Consider the following 21,152-nt stretch of genomic DNA (forward strand, 5'->3'; position numbering starts at 1 on the left):
CTGGGCAACTGGGCTACCACAGACCCATGGTGAGGCTTAGAAAAAAGAAACTGTAACTCTGTAACTGGCTTGACTCAGGAAAGTACTAAAAGATGAGAGATTAGATGCCTCATTAGTTTACGAAGAGCCCTGTTCTTCGTAGCGGCCTACAAACACCAGTGCTTCAAGCTGAAAGCACCTCCTGTTTTGCAGGCAGGTGCTAGATAAGCTCCGTGCCCCATGATCACAAGACAAACATTGCTGAGACCATGCCCTTTGGCAGCATTATACAGCAGAAGGAATCGATGCCACTTCCTCTGCTTTGTTATACCACAGTCCCACTACACAGCTCCTGTGAATGGACTGCAGAGAAAATTAATTCTTCAAACATCTGTTACCTGCTCCCTGTGCAAATACCAGGCTGCTGATTGACAGGGAAAGGATACAAATATTTACAGACAAGGTGATGGTGGGAGCTCTGCCAGACATTGTGCTTGTGGGTGCTGCTGGACAGCAAATGAGGCTGACACAGTAGCTGAGGTGTGTGCCTGCTGCAGAGACAGATCTGGCAATTCCCAGATTCAGCAGCAAATAATTTTTTCTTGGACTGATTTCAAAACATTTGGTTTAAAGCTGAGATGTTGATCTGAACAAAGTTGACATAGGGGTGAGAAATCAATCACATTAACCTGTCAAGTAAACACAGGTCCTCGTGATACATAAGGTTCTCCAGCACACCAAGCTCACCACACCATCCCACATTAGGCATTGGCGCCACAATAAGCCTGCTGCCCAGCAGGAAAGGCTAGCACTGCTACAGGAAAGATGAGCAGCCACAAGAATGCCCTACCACCATCTCCCAAACAGCACCAAATGCCCAAAAGATCCTCCTTTAGGTAAATTTAGTATTTTCCTCATCCAGGTAGTCACAGAGCTTGAATATTCCCCTGTCCTCATGCAGATTAACTAGGACAAACCAGCCTCCCGTTGGATCAAAGCAAGGAGGAGGCAGCTTCTAGGTTGGCTGAGAATTGGAACCATGACTGTTAGGATGGTCCCTGATACAGCTTCAGTCTATGTCAAATAGCTTTATTCTTTAGGTATCCAAGATTCTGCACTTCCAGCAGCAGCATGGACTTCGCTGTTCTGGAGGTAATTTTATAACATCCAGACTTGGCCAAAGCTGACCACAAAACACCCCTGCATACCTCTTTAACTTCCTTATAACAATGTAGCCCCCTGCATGCTCATTTCTCCCTTTGAATAACGAAGGACAAGCATCCTGGGGTGGTGGACTTGCTTACATTCCAGTCTTTGCAGGCTCATTTTTGAATTCTATTTTGATACAAGCTTTGCAGCCATCCAAAGCATGAGGCCAGTTTCCTGGGGTTTCTCCTTTTCCCTAGGCTGGAAAGCAAGTTGCTCTTATCAGGGCAATGTTGGCCACAGAAGGGGAGCCTGCCTTTGATGATTAACAGGAAGAATTTCACTTAGTCTTGCCACAGTAAAGGAGCATATTCCCCCCAAATTTACAGCAGGGCCCCTCACATCTCACATTAAAAAACATGCACATTATTAAAAAAAACTGTCCTACCTGCTGCGATGTCCTTGTCACATCTCATCACCCTCTACTTTCTGCTTTTCATTTCCCAGCCTAAAGCTATGCTATAGGTGCTATAAGGAAATACCTCACCGAAACATGCCAAGTTATTTCTCCAATTCCTGTCCTTACCAATCCAGGAAGTCAGCCATGATATTGTCTTCATATATCAGATTTTTGGACTCACTCACTCATGGCAACAAAAACCATACTGTAAGAACACATCCTGCACAGCCCAACCAGGAGGCACAGGAGGCCTAATTGAGTGGCCAGGCAGGGATACAAGGCCATGGTGAAACCCAATGGGGAGCTCCAGGGCAGTGCAAAGATTTTCTTGACTCTCTCCTCCCACCAAGCAGCACAAGCTTGTCCTCCCTATGGCAGCCAAGTGGCTGACATACATGCAGTCCTCACTGGACAGTCACGGATATGGAGACATACACCTCTATGTGCTTGGATGAGAAGGCTTAAGACACATTGTTCCTGCAACCAGGAGATCCTTGATTTATTCCAACATTGTGGGCAGCATTAGCTGTCTCTCCTCTCCCCTTTCCTCGCTTCAATCTGTACTGGTTCACTACAAGGTTAAAACTTCTGCTTTTAAGCTTTCCTTCAATTCCAGGCCAAGGGAATAGACCCATTTTCTCTGGTCCAGCTCTGCAAAAGTCCCTTCCATAACTAGCAAAGCCACTGTCTGCAGGCAGCTGAAACCCTGTCAGAGCCCTCTGTTTCCACTACCACTATGTGGCTACAGACTCCTTCAGAGCAAAGTGCCCCAAAGGCTCCGAGGGCTTGGAGAGCACCCACTCCCAAGGCAATTACTTAGAGCTGGGATCGGGACTCCTCTGTGTGAGGCATTACACAAACACTAGCGAAGGCCAAGCAGCTTTGCAGTTAAGAATGTTGAGTGAGAGCGCTTTTTGTAAAGCCAGTGTACCTACAATGTATCCATGTTATGCAGCGCATCCAGGCTGACTTTGCAGGGACAGAAAATGCCTCTTCAACAGAACTCAGCAGGATTCAACTTCCTACAAAACTCACTGTGTGGCCTGGGGCATTTGAGTTGTTGACCAATTCCCCATAGCACGCCCTAGGCAAAGTAGCTCAAATACGTGTCCAACACAGCACCTTCCTCACCTCCTTGGGACAGCAAAGGAAACCATCTATCAGCATTGAAAAGTCACAAGCTGTTAGTGAGTGCCAACACTGGGGAGTACTGTCACACCTCCAGCCAAATTAGTGAGGACCAGCATCCTGTGTCATGCACTGCTATGCTGGTCCCTGCTCTGCAACTACATCCAGGACAGACACCTGCACATCTGTACCCTGCCTGCTTTGTCCTGCCTTTGCAGAGCTGTAGGAAAGCCACTTAAACAAGGATCGTGTAATTTCAGCCCAGAGCTCAGAGCCACTTACCCAGCAAACACATCTCCTTGCAAGACTGCTTTATCTTGTGGAGTTGGTAGGCACAGTGGCATACTGGGGATGACAGAGGGCAGGAGGTGCCCTTAAGGCTCTCATTTCCTTCTATCTGTTGTGCTTTCAAAAGAATTGGCCCAATGGTCCCTTTTTACACCTCCTGCAATGTCCCCAGAAATGCTCTACCTGTCCAGCCCACAGGGGAGCTGCCAGAAGATCCCAGATCCATTGGTCCAGGGCCAGGGAGATAGATGGCTATCTGCTGTGCCTGATCCCCAAGCCATGCTGCAGACCTCTTCCTACCTGCACAGTCCACCCTAGAGCAGGTTACTGAACACCATGCAGGAATATTCAATAGCACAATGCTAACATGGAAGAACATAATTCCTTTATGCTTTGTGCAATGGGTGAACCTGGGGGAAGAAAAAGGGGAGGAAGATGTCACCATCTCCATCTTTCACTACAGCAATCTATCTCTCACCAGCTATTGGACAGAATGCCTGTCCTCCCAGTGTCCTTGCTCCTTTTTAGCTCCTCTGTCACAAAACAGAGCCAGTTGGTTTACTTACAAAGATTTCTCCACTAAGACACAGGCATGCTTGTCTCACACAGAGCACTCTCTGTTTGCATTGTACCTGGTTGTTGTGTGCACCAGAGAAGCTTTGGCAGTGTAAGGCTTGTGTACTTGCACACCACATGGCTTCTGTTGATTAAGCAATTTCTTTAGACTAAATTATCCTGCCTGATGGAAGTTTTTCGGCCAAGGATCATGTTTCTTCCTTAAGTGCACATTTTCCAGCATGCCATTTCACTCAAGCAGACAAACATTACATGCACAGTTCCAAGGACAGTAAATAAATATGCATTTTCACGTCTTCTACTGCTCTCCTGAAGGCTGAGCCATGTACAGCATCCAGATGCCACATTACATTTTGCACTTGATTTAATGCAATCCACAGGATCTTCTAAGTCACCCTCTCCAGAACCCCTCAAAGCGTCTGACAAACAGATGGTATGTCCATCCATAATGCAGAGGATGGGCAGACACACAATTGTCCAATCCTTTCTTTGGAGTGCCTCCCACCTTTTTCCTGCAGAACACCAAGCTCTGGATGTTCATTTTGCCAATTCATGCCACAGAGGAAGAAGATGCTGTCCTAGGGTCTAATGTGAGAGATTTGTTTACCCTTGAGCCTTGTTAGCTTCTTCTTTTAAAAAAATGTATGGCCTGGTCCTTTAAAAAATGCAACACACCATTGCATGCAACACACCATTGTCAGAATGGTCATCATTGACAATCAAATTGAGGACCAGCAAGACCACCCGTGTTTTCATTTATTGCCTTTAATTCCTCTTTTTGCACACACATAAGCTACAGACAGGGGTCTTCTTTTTCACCTTGCCTTGTTGACATCAGTAAGTGGTTACCACATCACCTTTCACGTTTTAGAGACCATAGGACTAGAAACAAGCCACACCTTCCAACAATGGGCCATTGGTGCCAGTTCAGACCCAGAATGCCAGACCCAGGGTTAAGCAGGCTTTCTGCAAAAGATGGATGTGAAAATTAAAATGCCCAGCCTCACAGAGGCAGAGGAACCACATCACATCAAGGTAAAGACATCTAAAATACACACTATCAGCTACCGATAGGAAAATAAAGCAATACAAAGGGTGGGACTTGTGCAAATATATCTAAGGAGGGCTGGTGGTAGAAAGAAGGAGGTGGCACTTTGTGGTCACTCATAAAAGGAAGATGTGGATCAGGTCATCATTGCCGCATGTTGACTCCAGACAGACGTCATAACCTGCCATATTCAGGGCTAGACAAACACAGCCAGAGATCCCTGTTGGTGCAAATCAGTCTTGCAAGTCAACACAGTGATGCCAGGTTACATCAGAAGGCAGCCTCCCAACATGAGAAGAAACAGTACAAGAGAGCTCTTTGAACATTCTGTGTTGCATAAAAGCCAGGCTGTGACAAGTCCAGGAGCAGCTGCAATGGAAATCCTGGAGTAACTTCAGGAAGGATCCAGAAGTTCTGGGATATTGACACTGTTCCCATCACGCTGGGTGCCAAAGTTACCTTAAATTTACCCACAACATCCCTACAACCAATTTCAAGAGTTATCCCCAGAGATCCTGTTGCCAATTTATCAGCACACAGCTTTAGGAAAAACACAGCTCAGTTAAACATAAAGGAAGTACCACTTCATGCTGAAAGCAAGAATGTGAAGACCACAACTCCCTTTCCCCTCCATCCAGAACACCTCCCAGAACACCATGCAGGAATATCCTCTGGAGCCTTGAGACAAGTTCAGCTTCATAAGTATCAGATCAAAAATTTGGCCTAGAAAACATTGCCAAGCAGAGGCTAATGCTCACCAAGTCAGACATGGCTTTTCCCGTTTCTGTTCAAAACACAACTCGAGACTGCAACAGTGTGGACAAATGACAGCCGTGGGACAGAACCAGATCTGAACTACAGAATCTGTCTCTGGAAGAAGGGAAAATTCTGATTAAGTGGTGATCAGTATCTATCAGGTGATCAGTAATCACTGGTAATCATCTGGCTCTGAAGCAGTCCTTAGGAAGAATGACAAATACTGGAGGATGGGTTAGGTATTCATGCGTTAGCAGCAACCAGGCAGCTTAGCCTTTATCCAGTTTGATGATGTTACCAGTGATGGCTTGACAAAGCTGTTTAACCCACTACAGGCTTGTCTGGTCTCAGGTCCTGAGGGAAGTGAATACTCTCACAGAGCCTGCTAGGAAAGCTAGGACCAACATGTCCTGAAAGATCTTCCACAAGTCTTACCTCTTCCCAGTAAGGGCAGGCCAGCCCCTAACGTATTTGCAGAACAGTTGGCCAGTTGCTAGACCTGCACACATTGCCCAAACTCTAGCAAGAGCAGCCAGGATATATTAAAGATTAGCAGGTAGAGAACACAGACCCAACACAGCAGAGGCCTCCTGTTCTAAGAGGTCTGAGGGAAGAAAACACAGAAAAGTACCTCTGCAAACAGTAAACAGGAATAAGAGGAGATGTGGAGTTAAAAGGAGAGGCATATACTAAAAGTTTGTGAAGCATCTTACTTCCAAGCAAAAGTCAGTAATATTAATCACGGCACTTAAACATAGTCCTAACTAGATGCTTCAACTTCCTTTGTCCAGCTCTTCTTAAACCCACAAGCAGCCCACTAAGAAACACAGCAAATATGTGCAAAAATTTGCAGACAAAACCAGAGACCTTTGGACCCCATAGAAGCAAGCTCGCCTCTCCCAGAGGCAGCTGTGCTTTTCAGTAGGACAGTTTCCAATGTTTTCTTTCTCTGTGCAGACCAGGGATTTCCTGTCCTCCATGGCAACAATCTTGCATTTACTGAAGGAGGCTGTGCCAGTAATCTCCAGAGCAGAATGAAATATTTAAAGTGGCACTGCCTGTTAGCTCCCAGCTTTAACTTGCAAATGTTTTCCACATCCCTGGTCCAAATCCACTCAGCCACCATCCTTAAAAGGTTTGCAAGTGCAGGTAAATCTCCCCTGCTACATTACCCACACAAGGGAAGTTTTTTCAAGCACTCGTGATACAAATCTTTCTGAAGTCACCAGCCACCCAGCACCTTGCAGCAAGAGCTGTCTATGCACCTTCCAAAGGACAAGCTTTTTGCTTTTTTCAACAAGTAACAGTTTCCAGTTCAAAGACCCTCCCTGTCATGCAGGGAGCCCTAGATTTGGAATGCCCAGGTCTTCCCACAGCAGGTTTGGAAGTAATGACTTCAGTCTTTCCTGAAAGGAAAGCACTCACTGGACCAGTGCTGATCCAACAGTTCCAAAACACAGCTGAACTAAACAAAGCCTCCCCAGCAATGTGTCCCCTCTCCATCCCTTCTAAGTCACCTTTGCACAGGTCTGTGTGCATCTCAGCTCAAGGAACACAAGATTTAGTGCACTGACTTGGCAAAAAGCCTTTTTCTGTTTCAGCCCTCCTTCGTTTTGGCCCATCTTTGTGCCATTTTATTGAGTTATTATCAGCTTGGCATGAGGCCACATGAACATCAGGACCAGTCCAAGAGATGTAATATAAGAACAAAATAGGAGGGGAAGTGAGGCCATCCCCTTTCAGTGTCAGCAGGCTTGTGATGAAACTACATACACTGCTGTCTCAAATGTTACTTTCACTGGAACATTTCTGCTAATCCACTCACTAACCTCTTATTCTTAAAGAAGTTTTGTTTAAAAAGACCTTCTAGGAGAGGCAGTTCAAAAAGAGACAGAAGCCCCTGACTGAATTATACTAAACCTGAGGTAAATTTTCTGGCAGATCCACAAGTGCAATCTAAACCTGTGCTGTTTCAGAGTCAGGCTTTCTTCTTTCTACTTTTTCTTTTAAAATCCCTAGGAGAGGGAGCAGAACAAAGTTGATCCTAACTAAACCAGACATAATAAAGCAATACATTGTTTTCAAAGCAAGTAGTAGGTTAGCATTAAACTGGAACCTTAAAGTTCTTTCTTACTCTTATTTTCTATCAGTGAGTCAGACTCTCAAGGGCATGTTTCCCACACAGAACAGGCTTAGCAAAGTTTTTGAGCAGCAGCAAAGCAGGATTAAACCCAAGGAACAAAAAGGGAATGAGAATCCCTTAACTGATATAGAAGACTTCTATGGTCTTACATCAAAGAATTCAAGGTGCTGCACATGATCCAGCCACTGCACTCTGAGTGCTGACAAGAAACCAAAGCACCAGCACAGCAACTTTCACAATGCATTTCTACCTGCCTAGGACTTCACTACCCTATCCTGCATAAAGTGACCTTGCAGTTCTACTGCCAAGTAAAACAGACGCGCAGAAGAGAGCACTAAAAGTAATTTAAAAGTACATGTTTTACTGCACTGGAGCAAAGGCAGAACAGTCACACTGGCAGTTACCATATCTCCACAGAAGAGCAGTAAACAGCAGCCAAGGGACAGCCAAACTAAAAATCAGAAGCACTTATTCAATCATTTCCAAGAGCACCTGATTGAGACAGCAGAAGCCCTAGAGTGGAATTTCAGATTACAATTAAATTTCTGGCTCTGACAAAATCTATCTGTGGAATAACAGGCAAGTCATCTTTCACACACACTACGTGAATTTCCTCCCCTGGACAGGACATTTTTCCTGCTTGTCTATTTAAGTTAAAAAGCACTCCTGTCAGGGATTATTTTTAGCATGCAAGCAAAAAAACCCAGCTGAACTGGACTGATCTCAGCTGGGCCTTCTCACTGGCTTTGCAATGTTAAAAAGTAAAGAAAAAGCAAGGCTTAGCCCACACCAAAGCTCAGCCACTGGGCAGCATTTTCATTCCAGATGAACTATAATTTTTGGGAAACAGTGAGCTGAAAGTCGGCAGATGGAGCCAGACAACAATTTGAGGGATTAAAATGGTTCACCAGTGCCTGCAATCCTTCACTAGTAACCAGTGAACTGCAAGTAGATTTGAAAGCCGTTTCAGATATTCTACTGTCACCAAGCAGTGACACAGCCATTTAGGAGTACAAATTAAAATAACTCATAACTGTATTCTCAACCAAAGCATTAAGTACTGGGAGACCAGGACTGAAAATTACATTCAGGAATGGGAATTCTGCAGAGCTTTCTGCTTCAAAGCATAAACAAGCAGCTTCTCCCAATCTTTCAAAAGAGATGGCAAGTCAGAAGCTATCAGTACCTGCTGAGAAAACTTTCCCAACTCCATGTTTTGAGAAATTCACATTTGTTATCAGAAGCATAGCACAAGGCAGAGTCTCAGATCAGAGCTCCCGTACAGAGTGTGCAGTCCAAAAGAAAGAGGATGGAATGGAAATAGGGAGCACATGAAAAACAACAATGAAAAACCCCCAGACAACTAGTCATGGGAATCTCTAATTAAAACATCCGTAATCATCCCATGATAATTTGGATGGCAGCAGAATTTCTGCCCCCAGTTAGGCCAGAGTGTTAGCAGAGTTTCTCAAGCTTATAAAGCCAATCATAGCTGCAGAAACACTGTGGGAAGGACAGACCCAGCAACAACTCACATAAACAGTACATGCCCACAGCTCTTCCAGGCTTTCTGTATCTCAAAGGCATTTAAAATTTTCTGTTTAGTTTACCAGCCTTAGCATCAGTGATATGTCTTCCCAGAACCAAATACAGAACCAAATTATGTAGGGCAAACCAGTTCATTCTTGAAGTACACTAGATCCTTAGTCATTCCCTTTCTATGGCTACAAACGTGTTTTATTGCACCACCTGGAATCACAGTCTTGTGCAACAGGATACATTCATGAGCCTCTCTTATGTGACTGCCTTGGCTTCCCATCTGCAGTTTTTCAATATCCAGATACTGCCAACTCCCAAAGTACATCCAAAACCTGTTCCGCTCACCCCAAAGACATTCATTTTAGTATGCCTGACCTGCTGCAAGCATCTTACTAAGATTGCAGCCTTCTGCATCCAGCTATCCTGCTGATCCAGATCCACTGCTCTGTGCCCATCTTAACTGCTAGCTCTGCTCCACTGGAGAAAGGCAGCCAGACACCTGCAGCACCCAAGGACTTCGTTCTAGCCCACTTTGCCTGAACCATCACAACAGTCATCATTGCTTCTCTGAGAGCAGATATATGCCACTGCTGTCCACAGACACAAATCATCTCCTTTCTCTCTCATGCTGAGCAGAGACATGATTCCTCAAGATCTATGCTTAGCTGGCTTAGCAGAGACCTGCTACTAATTGGAGGGAACATGGCTGGAAGGGATTGCATAGAACTAACTCAAGCATTCATGCTGCAGGCCAGGGCATGCTAAACTCTACAGCAGCAGCATCTGCCTTCATCACGAACACCAGAGCCAGATGTCTAATAAACCTTAGTAAACTAGACCAAATAGTAGATTTTCCTCAGACCTCATACAAACAGAGGAAGAAGAACTTACATCAGTGGTGTGTGGCTCTTCACATCAGTTACCATCACAGTGATAAGGCTTATGCCTGTTCTCAGAAGCCAATTTGGAACCCATAAACTAGAGCAACAAGCTTGTAAAGGTAAACTGCTTTAGAGATGGGGTTAGTAAATGTACACTAGGACATCTATGAAACTCTGCTCTCTTCTACCCCAATCAGCCTTTTAAACTAAGCCTCAGCAGTATTTCTAAAAAACTTATTTTCATATTGACAATAACCTGCCTTATCACACTGATCTGTCCATGCTGATTTCTCTTATATATCAACACATGTCCAGCTACCAGGTAAGAAACTCGTGTATGCAGCAGCCTTTCCAGGATTTCATTACGGCTCAGTCAGAGAGTAAACATCACTGGCCTCCAGAAGTGTGATCTGTGACTTATTTTCTGAGTCAACACATTGAAGCTGACTGCAATGCACTCTGCTGGCAATAGCTGACACAACAGCTTCCTTCAGAGAAAGTGATAATGGCACAGACTGCTTTATAGCTATCATTTCTTGCAGTTTCTTACAGTTATTGTAAATTAACAATCACAACAGTAACTGCAACATCAGTATAAAGCCATAATCCAAGTCCGCTTGGTGTTTTACATACTTTCAGTCTGTTCAGATTAATACTTTAAGTCAAGATATGTCAAGAATTTAGAGAGCAAAGAACACAAGAACGAACATCTCATGAAAAACATCTAAAAGGATATTTGGAAGAGAAAAAGGGTGTCTCACTTGCTTCAAACACACTTTACTGGCAGTGCATGAAGCCCACCATAATCTGGACTGCTTCAGGAATAGGGACATGAAGTGTTGCTTGCTATGTCAAAACCAGCTGCAGCCTTTCTTGGGGAAAGTAAGCAAAGCCTTTCAACCAACTTGAAGTAGTTTAGGATAAACTTAAGTCAGAGCTCAACCTCTTCAGCTGAAGACAGTTAGGTGCATAGGCTACTGACTGATTCACACAGACCACCCAGCTACTGGAGCTGGTTCAGAAAGACCCAGGAGGGAACAGGATTTTAATGAAAATCAGCATAAGCAAGGTGCTACTTCTCCCAAGTAAAGGTAGTAAGTGCAAGAGGACATGAAGCAGCCATGACTCCTAACAGTCAGAGCACACTAGGAGAAACTCATCCTGGCACAGTTGGCATACCAGCAGAGCCTAGGGTGAAGCAGCCAGAAGTGAGAGTATGAGGTACAGTGTGCCTCTTAAGAAAAGCAAAAGCTTTGCCAGCATAAATTGCCCAGTTTGGGACCACTAATGCCCCAGGACAAGTGGCTAGGAGCTTATAAGACATGTCAGCTATCAGCTATATAGAGGTCACATATGCACAAGCAACCACAAGTTGAAACTGTTCCTGTCAAACAAAGGTAAACGGAGACAATTCAGACATTTTCCAGCTGGACTGCTGCTGCATGGTGTGCCTGCTAAGAGCAATAGGTCACAACAAAGTAAACTATTGAACAGTCTTTAGATACTGACACTAAGCTGCCCATCCTCAGAGCTTCTCTGCCCAAAGCACAAGCACAGAGCCTACTCTGGGATTAGAAGTTTAGTTTAGTCACATGAAATTAAGCAAGGCTGAGATATTCATCTAACTCAAAAGGTTGCCTTTAGAAGGATATGACTCGCTGACCTATATCCACATATGCAAATGATAGCAAACTGTCAAAAGATGACCCTCAGCTGCCTCAGCTATGGCAGTGTGCACCCAGCTGGCCAGGCAAAGTTTCAAGAGGTTAATCTTATGGATGACTGTCTACAGCTGTGCTTCCAGAAGCCCTAAAGTTTTGAACGGCCTCTTGGTGCTAGCAGGAGGTGTAAAGATTACTTTACAATGGTTTGTATTTTGTCAGTGTAAAGGAGTTCAAGCCATCTATACATATCAGTGCTTTTGAAAAGCTTGGTTTCCTCACATGCAAAACACTGGAAGTAAAAGTTGCAGACACCCACTCAAACAATAACATAATTGGAAGTTTACACATTCCATGTCAACACCCATTCTAAGAACAATCCTATTGAGTCAAATATTCATCTCTAGTCCTCTGAAGAGCTCCAGTTGATGAGTAGTTTGTGATAGTTCTGTGTCTGAAGACTGTTTTGTCATTTTACACCCCACACAAATTCTTGCCATACAACAGCAGCTTGTTGTATCAGACATCTTTATTTGCTGTATTTCCCAAGTGTACAAACAGTGAATGCAGTTATAGAAATTCAAAATATATTGTAGTAGAAATCTGTCTGAGAAGTGGAATGTTAAGGTATTTACTTTATAAAATTACTACACTTAAGTCACTCCCACTTGCAAGGTTTAAATATATCAGACCCATGAAGAGACAGATTATGACCCTGCAAAAAAGGAGTTCACAGGACACTTTTTCTGTTAGATGAAATCAGTCAACGGCAAATTAATTTCTTACATTTGACTCATTTCGAGTTATCAGCCAACAGGATGTTAGCTATATCCAGACAATTCATACATAATTCAGCTCTCATTTATACCAATAAAGTCAATGTATCACTATCAACATGTTTAAGTATTAGTCAAACAATCTCAGTGTAATATCTATTTCAAGCTAATGAAATCAAGCCAATAAGTTGCCCCTGGCCATTGAGTGCAGTTGATGCTTTTGCCACATTTTCAGAACAAGGTGCCTTAGCTCTTGAACAAGTCAATACAGCTTTGCAGGAGAGAAACGTTATTCTGGAAAGGAAGAGAATTAGATGAGTATAACTGGTAATTTAAATCCTTCCTTTCACAATAAAGTTGCTTCCAAAGCAGTGGGTCCATCACAGGATTCTGCAGCCTGTGCCAATGCTAAAGATCTTCTACCACAAAGACAAGTATTCAAGCAATAAAAAAATCAAAGCCAGGTGATAGTTTGCAATCACCTCTTCCTGTAGGCCTGTAACCATGACTCAGTTTGTGGTAAGGAGAAGGGCAAGAGACAGCAGTAAGCTTTTAAAGTGGGCCAAACTGACCAGTAATGTCAAGCCATTCCAGTTCAGCACTGAAGTACCTGTGGTAAAGTCCAGTACTCTTAGGGAGTGCGACATTAGACTTTCATTCTTCACAAGAAGCTGAAGATGCAGTTACCTCTTCCTGCTTTGTTCTCTACACTAAGTAAACAAATCCTGTAACTTGTATATACTTTCCTAGATTAAGCTGGCAGTACGTGCTGTGGTCCTCACAACAAACTTTAAGCCTGCTCAGTAAAGCTTGCTAGAGGCTACTGCAAAGCTAATGTCCCCTTTCACTGACAAGCCAAGCGAGAAAGATTGACAGCTGAATTGCAAGATGCAGGATGTGCTCTCATAGCACTCAGGAAGCAGCAGCTGCCTCTAAACATGGTCAAACCCACAGATGATGCTGCCTGATGGGAAGTCAGGTGACCTTGTTGCGTATTACCAGCAAAACAGACTTCTCTCTTGCTGCAGTAAGCTGTTGTCTTAGGAGTGACAGGTTGAATGCAGACTTTCTGCATGGGACAGATAAGACTGTCAGCATTTGTTCTTTCTATGCACTTTGTACACACTGCCTACAGCTTCTCCTCTTAAGATCTCAGCTGACGAGGCTAGCTGTTCTATTTTACACTTCCTAGTTTTAAAGGGAACCCAGCAAATCATCTAGGATACACAGTACTTTCTTCTCTGAACCTACACCCGCTAAATTCCAAAAATAACACACCTTTGCATGTTTTATTTCCAGTTCTGCCATTTCAATTAAGTTTTTGCGGAATGCTGCTATTCTCTTCTGCTTGAAGCTCATCAGTTCTGTAGAGAAGAAAGAACAAAGGTAAGACATACACAAAGTGTGACAAGTTTCATTAATGCCCCTTATGTTTCATGAGGTTTTTTGTGCAGCTCTAATTACAGTAGCTGACAAAAGAAAAAAAGGGTCCAAGAGTTAGTCTTGCTGTTTTCCAGAGATGCATTCATGACATGACATCAACATCTTTGTGAGGAATCAGATAGCCTCAGACATAAAAGCTTTGTAGGAAGACAACCAGAGTAAAACAGTAAAAAGTCACAAATGCCCTGTAAGAACATTAGCATTTAAAAGCTAGACACACTAAAGGAATAGCATATGTACTATGAAATCATGTTTCCTCTGCTTTATGTTGTCCATATATATATATATATTCATTCTCCTAAAAAACAGTGTTTGAAACTATATGAGTTACTTAGCTGTACTGGGACAGAGCAAAAGCCTGTTTGCACAGTTCTGACTTAGATAATTAGAAGCCTGAGTAGTTACCTTCAGGTGGAGGCTGAGATCATGAGTTCAACCTAGAACTGGGGACTTAAGTTTGGTCTAGTACTGACACTGCCTTGCTACACAGAATAGTTTTAAAAAATGTTTAGCTGCATTAGTTTTACAGGCATCTATACTGCCCTGCAAGCTACTACTTCAGGAAACTGTTCAGAAGCCTTCAGTAGCTGAAGGTCAGATGGAGACATGGACTGCATTAAGACCTCCTTTAAGCATAAACACAGCAAAGCCTGTTTACCTTGTCTTGCAGATTCTGAAATCTTTTCAAACTTCTGACAACAATCCTGTTGATGTGCCTCAGCCAGCTCGACATCCTTGCTCTTTAGTCTGGCTTTATCTAGAGCTTTGTTTGAGTTTTCATAGTCAACAAGAGCCCTTGTTCGTCTATACAGAAGATCCTGAATGTAGACAGAAATAGGACACCAAAGTTTTAAGAGGACTACTTCCCAAACTGAGGTTACAACTACTTTAACACCAGAAGGTTTCACTTGTTTCAGCACCAGATGCTGCTCCTTTCAATAAACTATTATAGCCTGCCACACTCTTGGAATAGCAATAGGAGCCTTTCACCACTGCAGCACTACATTTTCAGGACAGCTGCTCATGCCACAATCAAGAATTCCAAGGGCTACTGTAGGCATATTTTTTTCCTTATAGTAGTTTATCCTACCACAAGTTGAGTTTCTCCACCAAGGGGTAATAGCATTTTCTGAATTGCCTCAATCAGCTTCCAGTAGACATTAAATTTACTGGAGATCTGACAGTTTGACTGAGGCACTACACTAACCTAGGCATGAGAAGTAGGGCAGGTTTGAGTTAAATCTAGCAGCAGTGGAGTATTGGTATCTAAATAACAGTACACTACACAAGGAGCCTGTAGTGAATGCCCTAGGATACGTGATATTACAGTTCAGACACTAGATAAAGAAGCCCAGTAAGTTATACCTAGATATCTTTTTTCAGCATAGACACCCCCTTGTCAAATCAAGTGTTGATTAGAGAAGAGTTACTGGCAAGGCTTTTGCAGTCAATCAATCTACCAAAGCTCTCTTGGAAGTCCACGCTCTGATAACCTTCACATGTTACTGCATATTTGTGCTAAAGTGCTTTAAAAATCCTGAAGCAAATCCCAACTACTAACTAGTCATCACTGATTTTATGACAAGTCCATGAGTACTCAGGCAGGGGATGAGAAAGAACACTGCTGCAGACTTAAATTCAGTTTGCTCTATCTTACAGAAATTTAAAGCGTTCTTCCACTACCTGCCAAATTAAAATGGGTCCAAGATCTTCTGCTGGACTCCAGCTAGATAACATACAGTTTCTATATTCTGCTGTGGTTCAAGACTGTTAGATTTCTTAGGAAAAACAAGGGTCAACCTTCCTGTCTTCTTAAAACACAAAGAATATCATGTGTGAGTCCTGATGCCCATAACAAAACTAAGTTTCAAAAAGAAAACTTTTCACACCTTAGCAGCTTCTATATTGAGCATGTAATATCTCAACAGTTCAGAGAGCTTTAAGTCTTCATCCGACGAAACTCTGCTCTCTACCTTCTGCAGAAGAAAAAAAATAGTTTGTATGTAACAGGTATACAACATACAGATTCCTTCCCCCTATCCCATCCCATCCCCTGCCAAAGCTTCTCTTACCCTAAGTTTCTCAAAGAGCTCTGCAACTTTCAACAAGTACCTAGGGGAAAAAAAAGAAGATTTAAATACTTCTTAGTCTGACAAATGCCAGGAAACCAAAAAGCTGAAGGCTGGAGTTTTCTCCTGCATACGGATCCACACAAGGGCTCGAAGAGAACTTAGGTCTAGGAAAAACCTGGACAGAAGGTGTAATCTGCTGGATTCCAGCCTACAGACTAGTACAGGTGAGCAGCTAGATGCCATTTAAAGTAACAATGCTGATCTTGCATAGCAGTCTTGTGGAGAATTTCCCTGTTGCTATCCTTGAAGAAGGATGAACCAGCTTGTTTATTCAGCTATATACTCTTTTAACAAAGTCTTGGTAAGTTGACAGAAAAGTTGAGAGGCAGAAGAACTCAACTCAGAAAAGGTAACTAGGTTTCTACAGCTTAAAAAACCCCTACCATTCTGGACCTGCAAAGTTCCAGAATGTAGTACAGACCTTGTATAAGCTGTGTTTATATTTAACAGCACATTAGAACACATACGCATAAATCCTTTCTCCAATAGTCTCTGGGAGTTTGTGATCGAGACAGGTGGAGAGGGAAAGCAAGGAAATTTCTGTTCAGAAGGAGCTTTGACAACAAGCACAGTTCAGCTCTAGGGCACAACTGGAAAGAGATCAACTAGTTACAAGTCAGATGCAATTGATAACATTAGGTCTGCCACACCAGGAGTGCCAGAGAAAAGAAAAGTTTTAATGGCACTAGCTTGCGATTCAAGAAACTCAAACCAGCTGTGACTCAATCCTCTTGATTTTACAGAGAAACTTGGTATTCCCAGACTCAGGTTATGTGGATGAACAGTTAGAACTGCTTACTTTTTGATAACTGTAGGTTCTTCCAATGCCAGGCTGTTCAAGCAAGCTGAAGTATAAATATAGTCATCTGCAACATCTGCAAGAACAAGACAAGGTTTTCAGGATGAAATCAGCAAAACTGTATCATTTCTCAAAGGTCTTTGAAAAGATTCACTTTTATGAGATCTTGTCATCTTATCTGCTTTTGCACATGCATCCTTGATTTTGTTGTAGTAGTTCACCAGAAAAGTCTTCTCTTGCTCAAAAAAATCTTCTACTTCCTGAAAAAGAGTATGACCTGTTAAGTCAGTTACTGCAGAGTACGGTTTGGGATGGGCCAAAGAAACAACCATAACCTGGACCTGAGCATTAGGTCCATCAATACCTATTGAAAACATGAGCTCAAGACAAGATCTTGAGACAAGAGTTTAACAGACCAAGCCATTTGGTAAGTTTCTTTTCCACTGTGCAGTGAAAATGAAGCTGGCACTCAAGTACTCATTGATGCAGATTGTCTGAAGCAACCAGTAAGTTGCTATTGGACAGCCCTCAGGGCTACCAACTGCTGGAATATTATTTCCTAGGCTAGCTGCAACACAGCAGCTAAGGAGTAAGCCGTTTACAAGCTTGCTTTGCATCCACATCAAACATGATAGATACTGCAATGTTTCATGACATTGTGTTAAGGACAGGAAGCTTATTGGGAAGAGCTACCGTGCCAACATGACAGAAAAGATGAAGCTGAACCAGTTACAGGAGTCTTTTTTATTTGGTCTTGCCTAGCGCAAACAGGAACCCATAAATATAGAGCTCTGAAGTAGACAAAAGCCACAAGCATGTTTGCTGAAGACATAATTCCTTCCTCCCCACCAGTATCAGGTGTTAAGGCAACTCTTTTGCATCTACCAGAAACTTAAATTATACAATGAAATTTAACATCCTGTAACTCCAATGTCTTATTTCTAAAGAAGTCAAAATTAATACAGGCTACTACACCCAGCTTAGGACAGCAGCAACAAGGCAGGTTGACATTAGTAACTGAGCCTCATGCACATCAAGCCTGAGGCAGACATGAGTAACTTCCCTGGAGCAGGAAGCATAAACAATCAAGATTAGGGTAAGAGGTAAACCAACAGCCTCACCTTGACTCCAGAGAAGAGGACCTCATCAGCACTCTTTACCACACTTTTTAAAAAGCCACCAAACATCTCTTTAGTGTTTTTCCTCCGGACACTCAGCTGCAACAGAGAGGCCAATACAGCTTTCAAGTTATCCCCAGAGGTGAAAAAGTAACTATTTTGACACTTGCAAGGTAGTAGCATCATTTATACCTAGCATGTCAGAGCAGAATGATTTCCAAGCCCTCCATAATAACCATATAACAAATGTAACATGTAACAAAAACCTTATCTAGAAGTAGTTCAATTATCCTGTGACAGATTTTCACCCATTCCCAGAAACAGTTCAGTTCCTCATTACATATGCTAGTTTTAAAAAACAGCTCGAAAATTAGATCCCTGTCAAGCTGTTCCCTTTCCATCCCCTCAATCCTCTCCTAGTGAGGAGTCCAAACCCAGAGATTTTTGAGTTAAGAAAAATTTACTTGAAAAGCAGCAATGAAATAAGAAAACTAACAGTAAAAATATTAATAGTAGCAATATTAATAACAAAAGGTACCCAAAAAAGAGGGTGATTTACAAAAAACAAGGTGCTCATGGACCAAGACCCCACGTGGCACAAGACCAAAAAAAATGGCCACACTTTTTCTACCCACCCCAAGCCAATGCCCTCTTTTTTCATAGAAGTGAGAATTCATTACTTCCACCCCCCAGTAATGATGTGGGTGGTATGGAATACAACCTAGGCACCCCATGTTCAACATCCCCCATCCCAGACCCTTCCCCCCTCTCCCTCACTGCTACCATGAGAAAATTAACTCTGTCCTAGTCAAAACCAGGACACACATTTTGGACTAGCATCTATCATTCATAATTAGGTGTGATAAAACAGATTCAGGACTAACTTTAATACACCTCCACTCTTCAATTTTAGGACTAAGCAACACAGCACAGATACACCTGAACCATACCTGTTCCCAAGATAAAGCTGTGCAAAGTTGGCTTCCTAACTAATTTGATGAAAATTTAGAAACACCAAGATTTATAATAGAAAGGTCTAAAGGTCAGGCTTTCATACTTTCATCTCGTTGAAGTACTTGCAATATCTACTTGTTGATGCTGGATATAGATTCACATAGCATATTGACTGTGCCCCAAAAAAAACAACAGCTCTTCTAACAATTTGCCTAACTTGGAAAGCAGAGGGAAAGAAGAAAAAAGTCTTACATCCTGGTCATACTCCAGAAAAACATGAAAATTGCGATCTTTGCTGAGCACAGGATGAGAAGAAATTCGCTGAAGGAAAATTTCATGTGATGATACAGTCTTCTTGAAGACAGCAAGGTATTCACTGAAAAGAAAGAACAGATTGAGATCCTTTCTTGTACTGTCTTCTTCAATATACAAAGAAATATTGTAAGTTTATCTGGTGAAAATATTCAACAGCAGGCTTCTGAAATAACTAGCTAGTGATTGAAAACAGTTTCACTATCTCTTTAGCTAGGAAGCTTTCCAATTTGAAGGAAACTTTTGGCAACCCCTCAGCTCCAGGATTTTCAAAACACTCTTCAAAACAGCCATACTCAAGATCAGTTATCACCAAGTAAAGTTGCTCTACTGGGAGGCTTCTCTAAGTGCAGCTTTGGCAGTAGACTCATTTTACTTACGCTTCTAGTTCTTGCTTCATTTTGGCAAACTCTTCTTTTGTCATAGACACTTCTCCTTCCCCTAGCTTCTGCATCTTCTCTCTGGGACCATCAAAGTCAGGCTTTGAAGGTGCTGGAGGTATCTAGACAAGGAATTGGTTAGTGATAGATATTAGCAAATGAAGTTTTCCCAATTTACTTCTAGCCTCTCTGGAAGGAGGCTCTTTTGTCTTGCATGGGAAAGTGTGGTAAAGAGTGTGTGAACCAGGAATTCTAGAAGCGTGTTGACATCTAGGTCCCTGTTTGCCCCTCCCAGTTCTGTGCTATACCTCACCCAGGAGAGAAACCAACCCAGAGGAAAAGACTTATAATCCACCTCACAGCCAGCAATCTTCTATGGCCCACAAGACCTCCTAAAGAATCATGATAGGAAGGAGAGATCATTTTTATTTCACTGTGTCATCTTGAGGCAGATATTAATACCACCATAGAGTAAAGGACTCTCAGAGCATCAAGACTTTTTTGCTGCTCCAGCCTATATGTAAAGTTAACATAAATGCCATACCACTCGAGCTGTTTGGGAATTAAGGTATGTATTCGGGTGGGTGAGATGCTATTATTTTGGTCCGTTGTCTGGCCTTGCCGCCTGCCAAGTTAGAGAAAACAAGAACTTATAATTGGGACTTTGGCCTTGAAAGAGAAACATCTTGTGTACACTGAGACTGTTTTGTAGCTTGGCTGCTTGCCAACAGCCCTTCAAGGACACATGAAGGAGGAGAAAAGAGGAAGAAAATGATGAAGGAATGACCACCGACCCTCAATATGTAACGTGCAGGCAGATTTCCAATTACATAATGGGGCGAGGGACTGAAGTTCTCCATCTGGACATGTGCTGGCCACACACCCCCAGATGGATGTCACAGACCGAATGTATAAGACAGACAGACCCCGCTGCAGGTAGGGGGTGTGTTGGCACAGAGGCCAATGTTCCCTCCCGCAGGATGCATGCTAAGTGTGTTGAGCCTACCGAACCCCAAGGATGCAGCTGCACCTTGGGGTCAGTATGTACAGTAACTGTAAGCAGTTTATGAGTGAGTGGGAGTTAACTTGGGGTTTCTTTCTTTCCTTTTCTCAGTTTTATCTTTTGTTTGCTATTTCTCTGCAATAAACACTGTTTGCCTGAATTTTAAACAGTGTCTAGTTTCAGCCCAGAATCCCTCCAAACCTTCCCTGGAACAAGGTAACAGGAAGCATACCCATAGAGAATACCCAAGTCATAAAACACTAGTAACAACAATAAAACATATTTCATGCCCTCACTAGCATGTACTTTAAATTGCTATAGTTTGAGTTAGAATTAGGTTTTTTAGGAAGTACTCACAATGAGACCTGCATACTCTTCAGTTTCAGTGAGCGTATCATGCAACCACATAAAGTCTTCATGCTGCCTTGTAACTGAAAATGCAGGGCTTTGAAAATCTGGCAGTGTAGTCTGGAAGAGAAGATATAGAAGCCCTACTATTTTGTAATTCAGTGCTTTTGGAAACAACTCTGTCCATTTCCAAAGGAAGCTATTCTGCCTAGTAAGAGCCTTGCCCACTCCCTCCCTTTCAGCAGAGCTGGCACTCATTGCAGAGCTGTACCACTAAGCAGA

The 21,152-nt window shown here is 42.8% G+C and overlaps 1 protein-coding gene across 4 annotated transcripts in view; it reads right to left on the minus strand.

Moving 5' to 3' along the window:
- Positions 1–21,152, minus strand: part of SNX5 (sorting nexin 5) — a 67,372-nt gene that overhangs the window by 37,799 nt on the left and 8,421 nt on the right. For 2 of the 4 annotated variants that reach the window (XM_071581964.1, XM_071581963.1), the window contains exons 3-13: positions 20,880–20,990; positions 19,520–19,641; positions 19,080–19,203; positions 17,877–17,972; positions 16,910–17,015; positions 16,756–16,831; positions 15,897–15,936; positions 15,714–15,800; positions 14,483–14,642; positions 13,660–13,745; positions 12,117–12,675 (exon numbers count right to left, since the gene is read on the minus strand). In XM_071581964.1, the coding sequence (XP_071438065.1) occupies positions 12,628–12,675; positions 13,660–13,745; positions 14,483–14,642; positions 15,714–15,800; positions 15,897–15,936; positions 16,756–16,831; positions 16,910–17,015; positions 17,877–17,972; positions 19,080–19,203; positions 19,520–19,641; positions 20,880–20,990 (1,056 nt within the window). In that variant the 3' untranslated portion in view covers positions 12,117–12,627. Of the gene's footprint in view, positions 1–12,116; positions 12,676–13,659; positions 13,746–14,482; positions 14,643–15,713; positions 15,801–15,896; positions 15,937–16,755; positions 16,832–16,909; positions 17,016–17,876; positions 17,973–19,079; positions 19,204–19,519; positions 19,642–20,879; positions 20,991–21,152 lie in introns of those variants that run through there. The other 2 variants (XR_011700085.1, XR_011700086.1) reach the window with 1 other exon arrangement.

The sequence above is a fragment of the Pithys albifrons genome, chromosome 2 (genome assembly GCF_047495875.1).
Source record: "Pithys albifrons albifrons isolate INPA30051 chromosome 2, PitAlb_v1, whole genome shotgun sequence".
In the NCBI taxonomy this organism is placed as follows: Eukaryota; Metazoa; Chordata; class Aves; order Passeriformes; family Thamnophilidae; genus Pithys; species Pithys albifrons.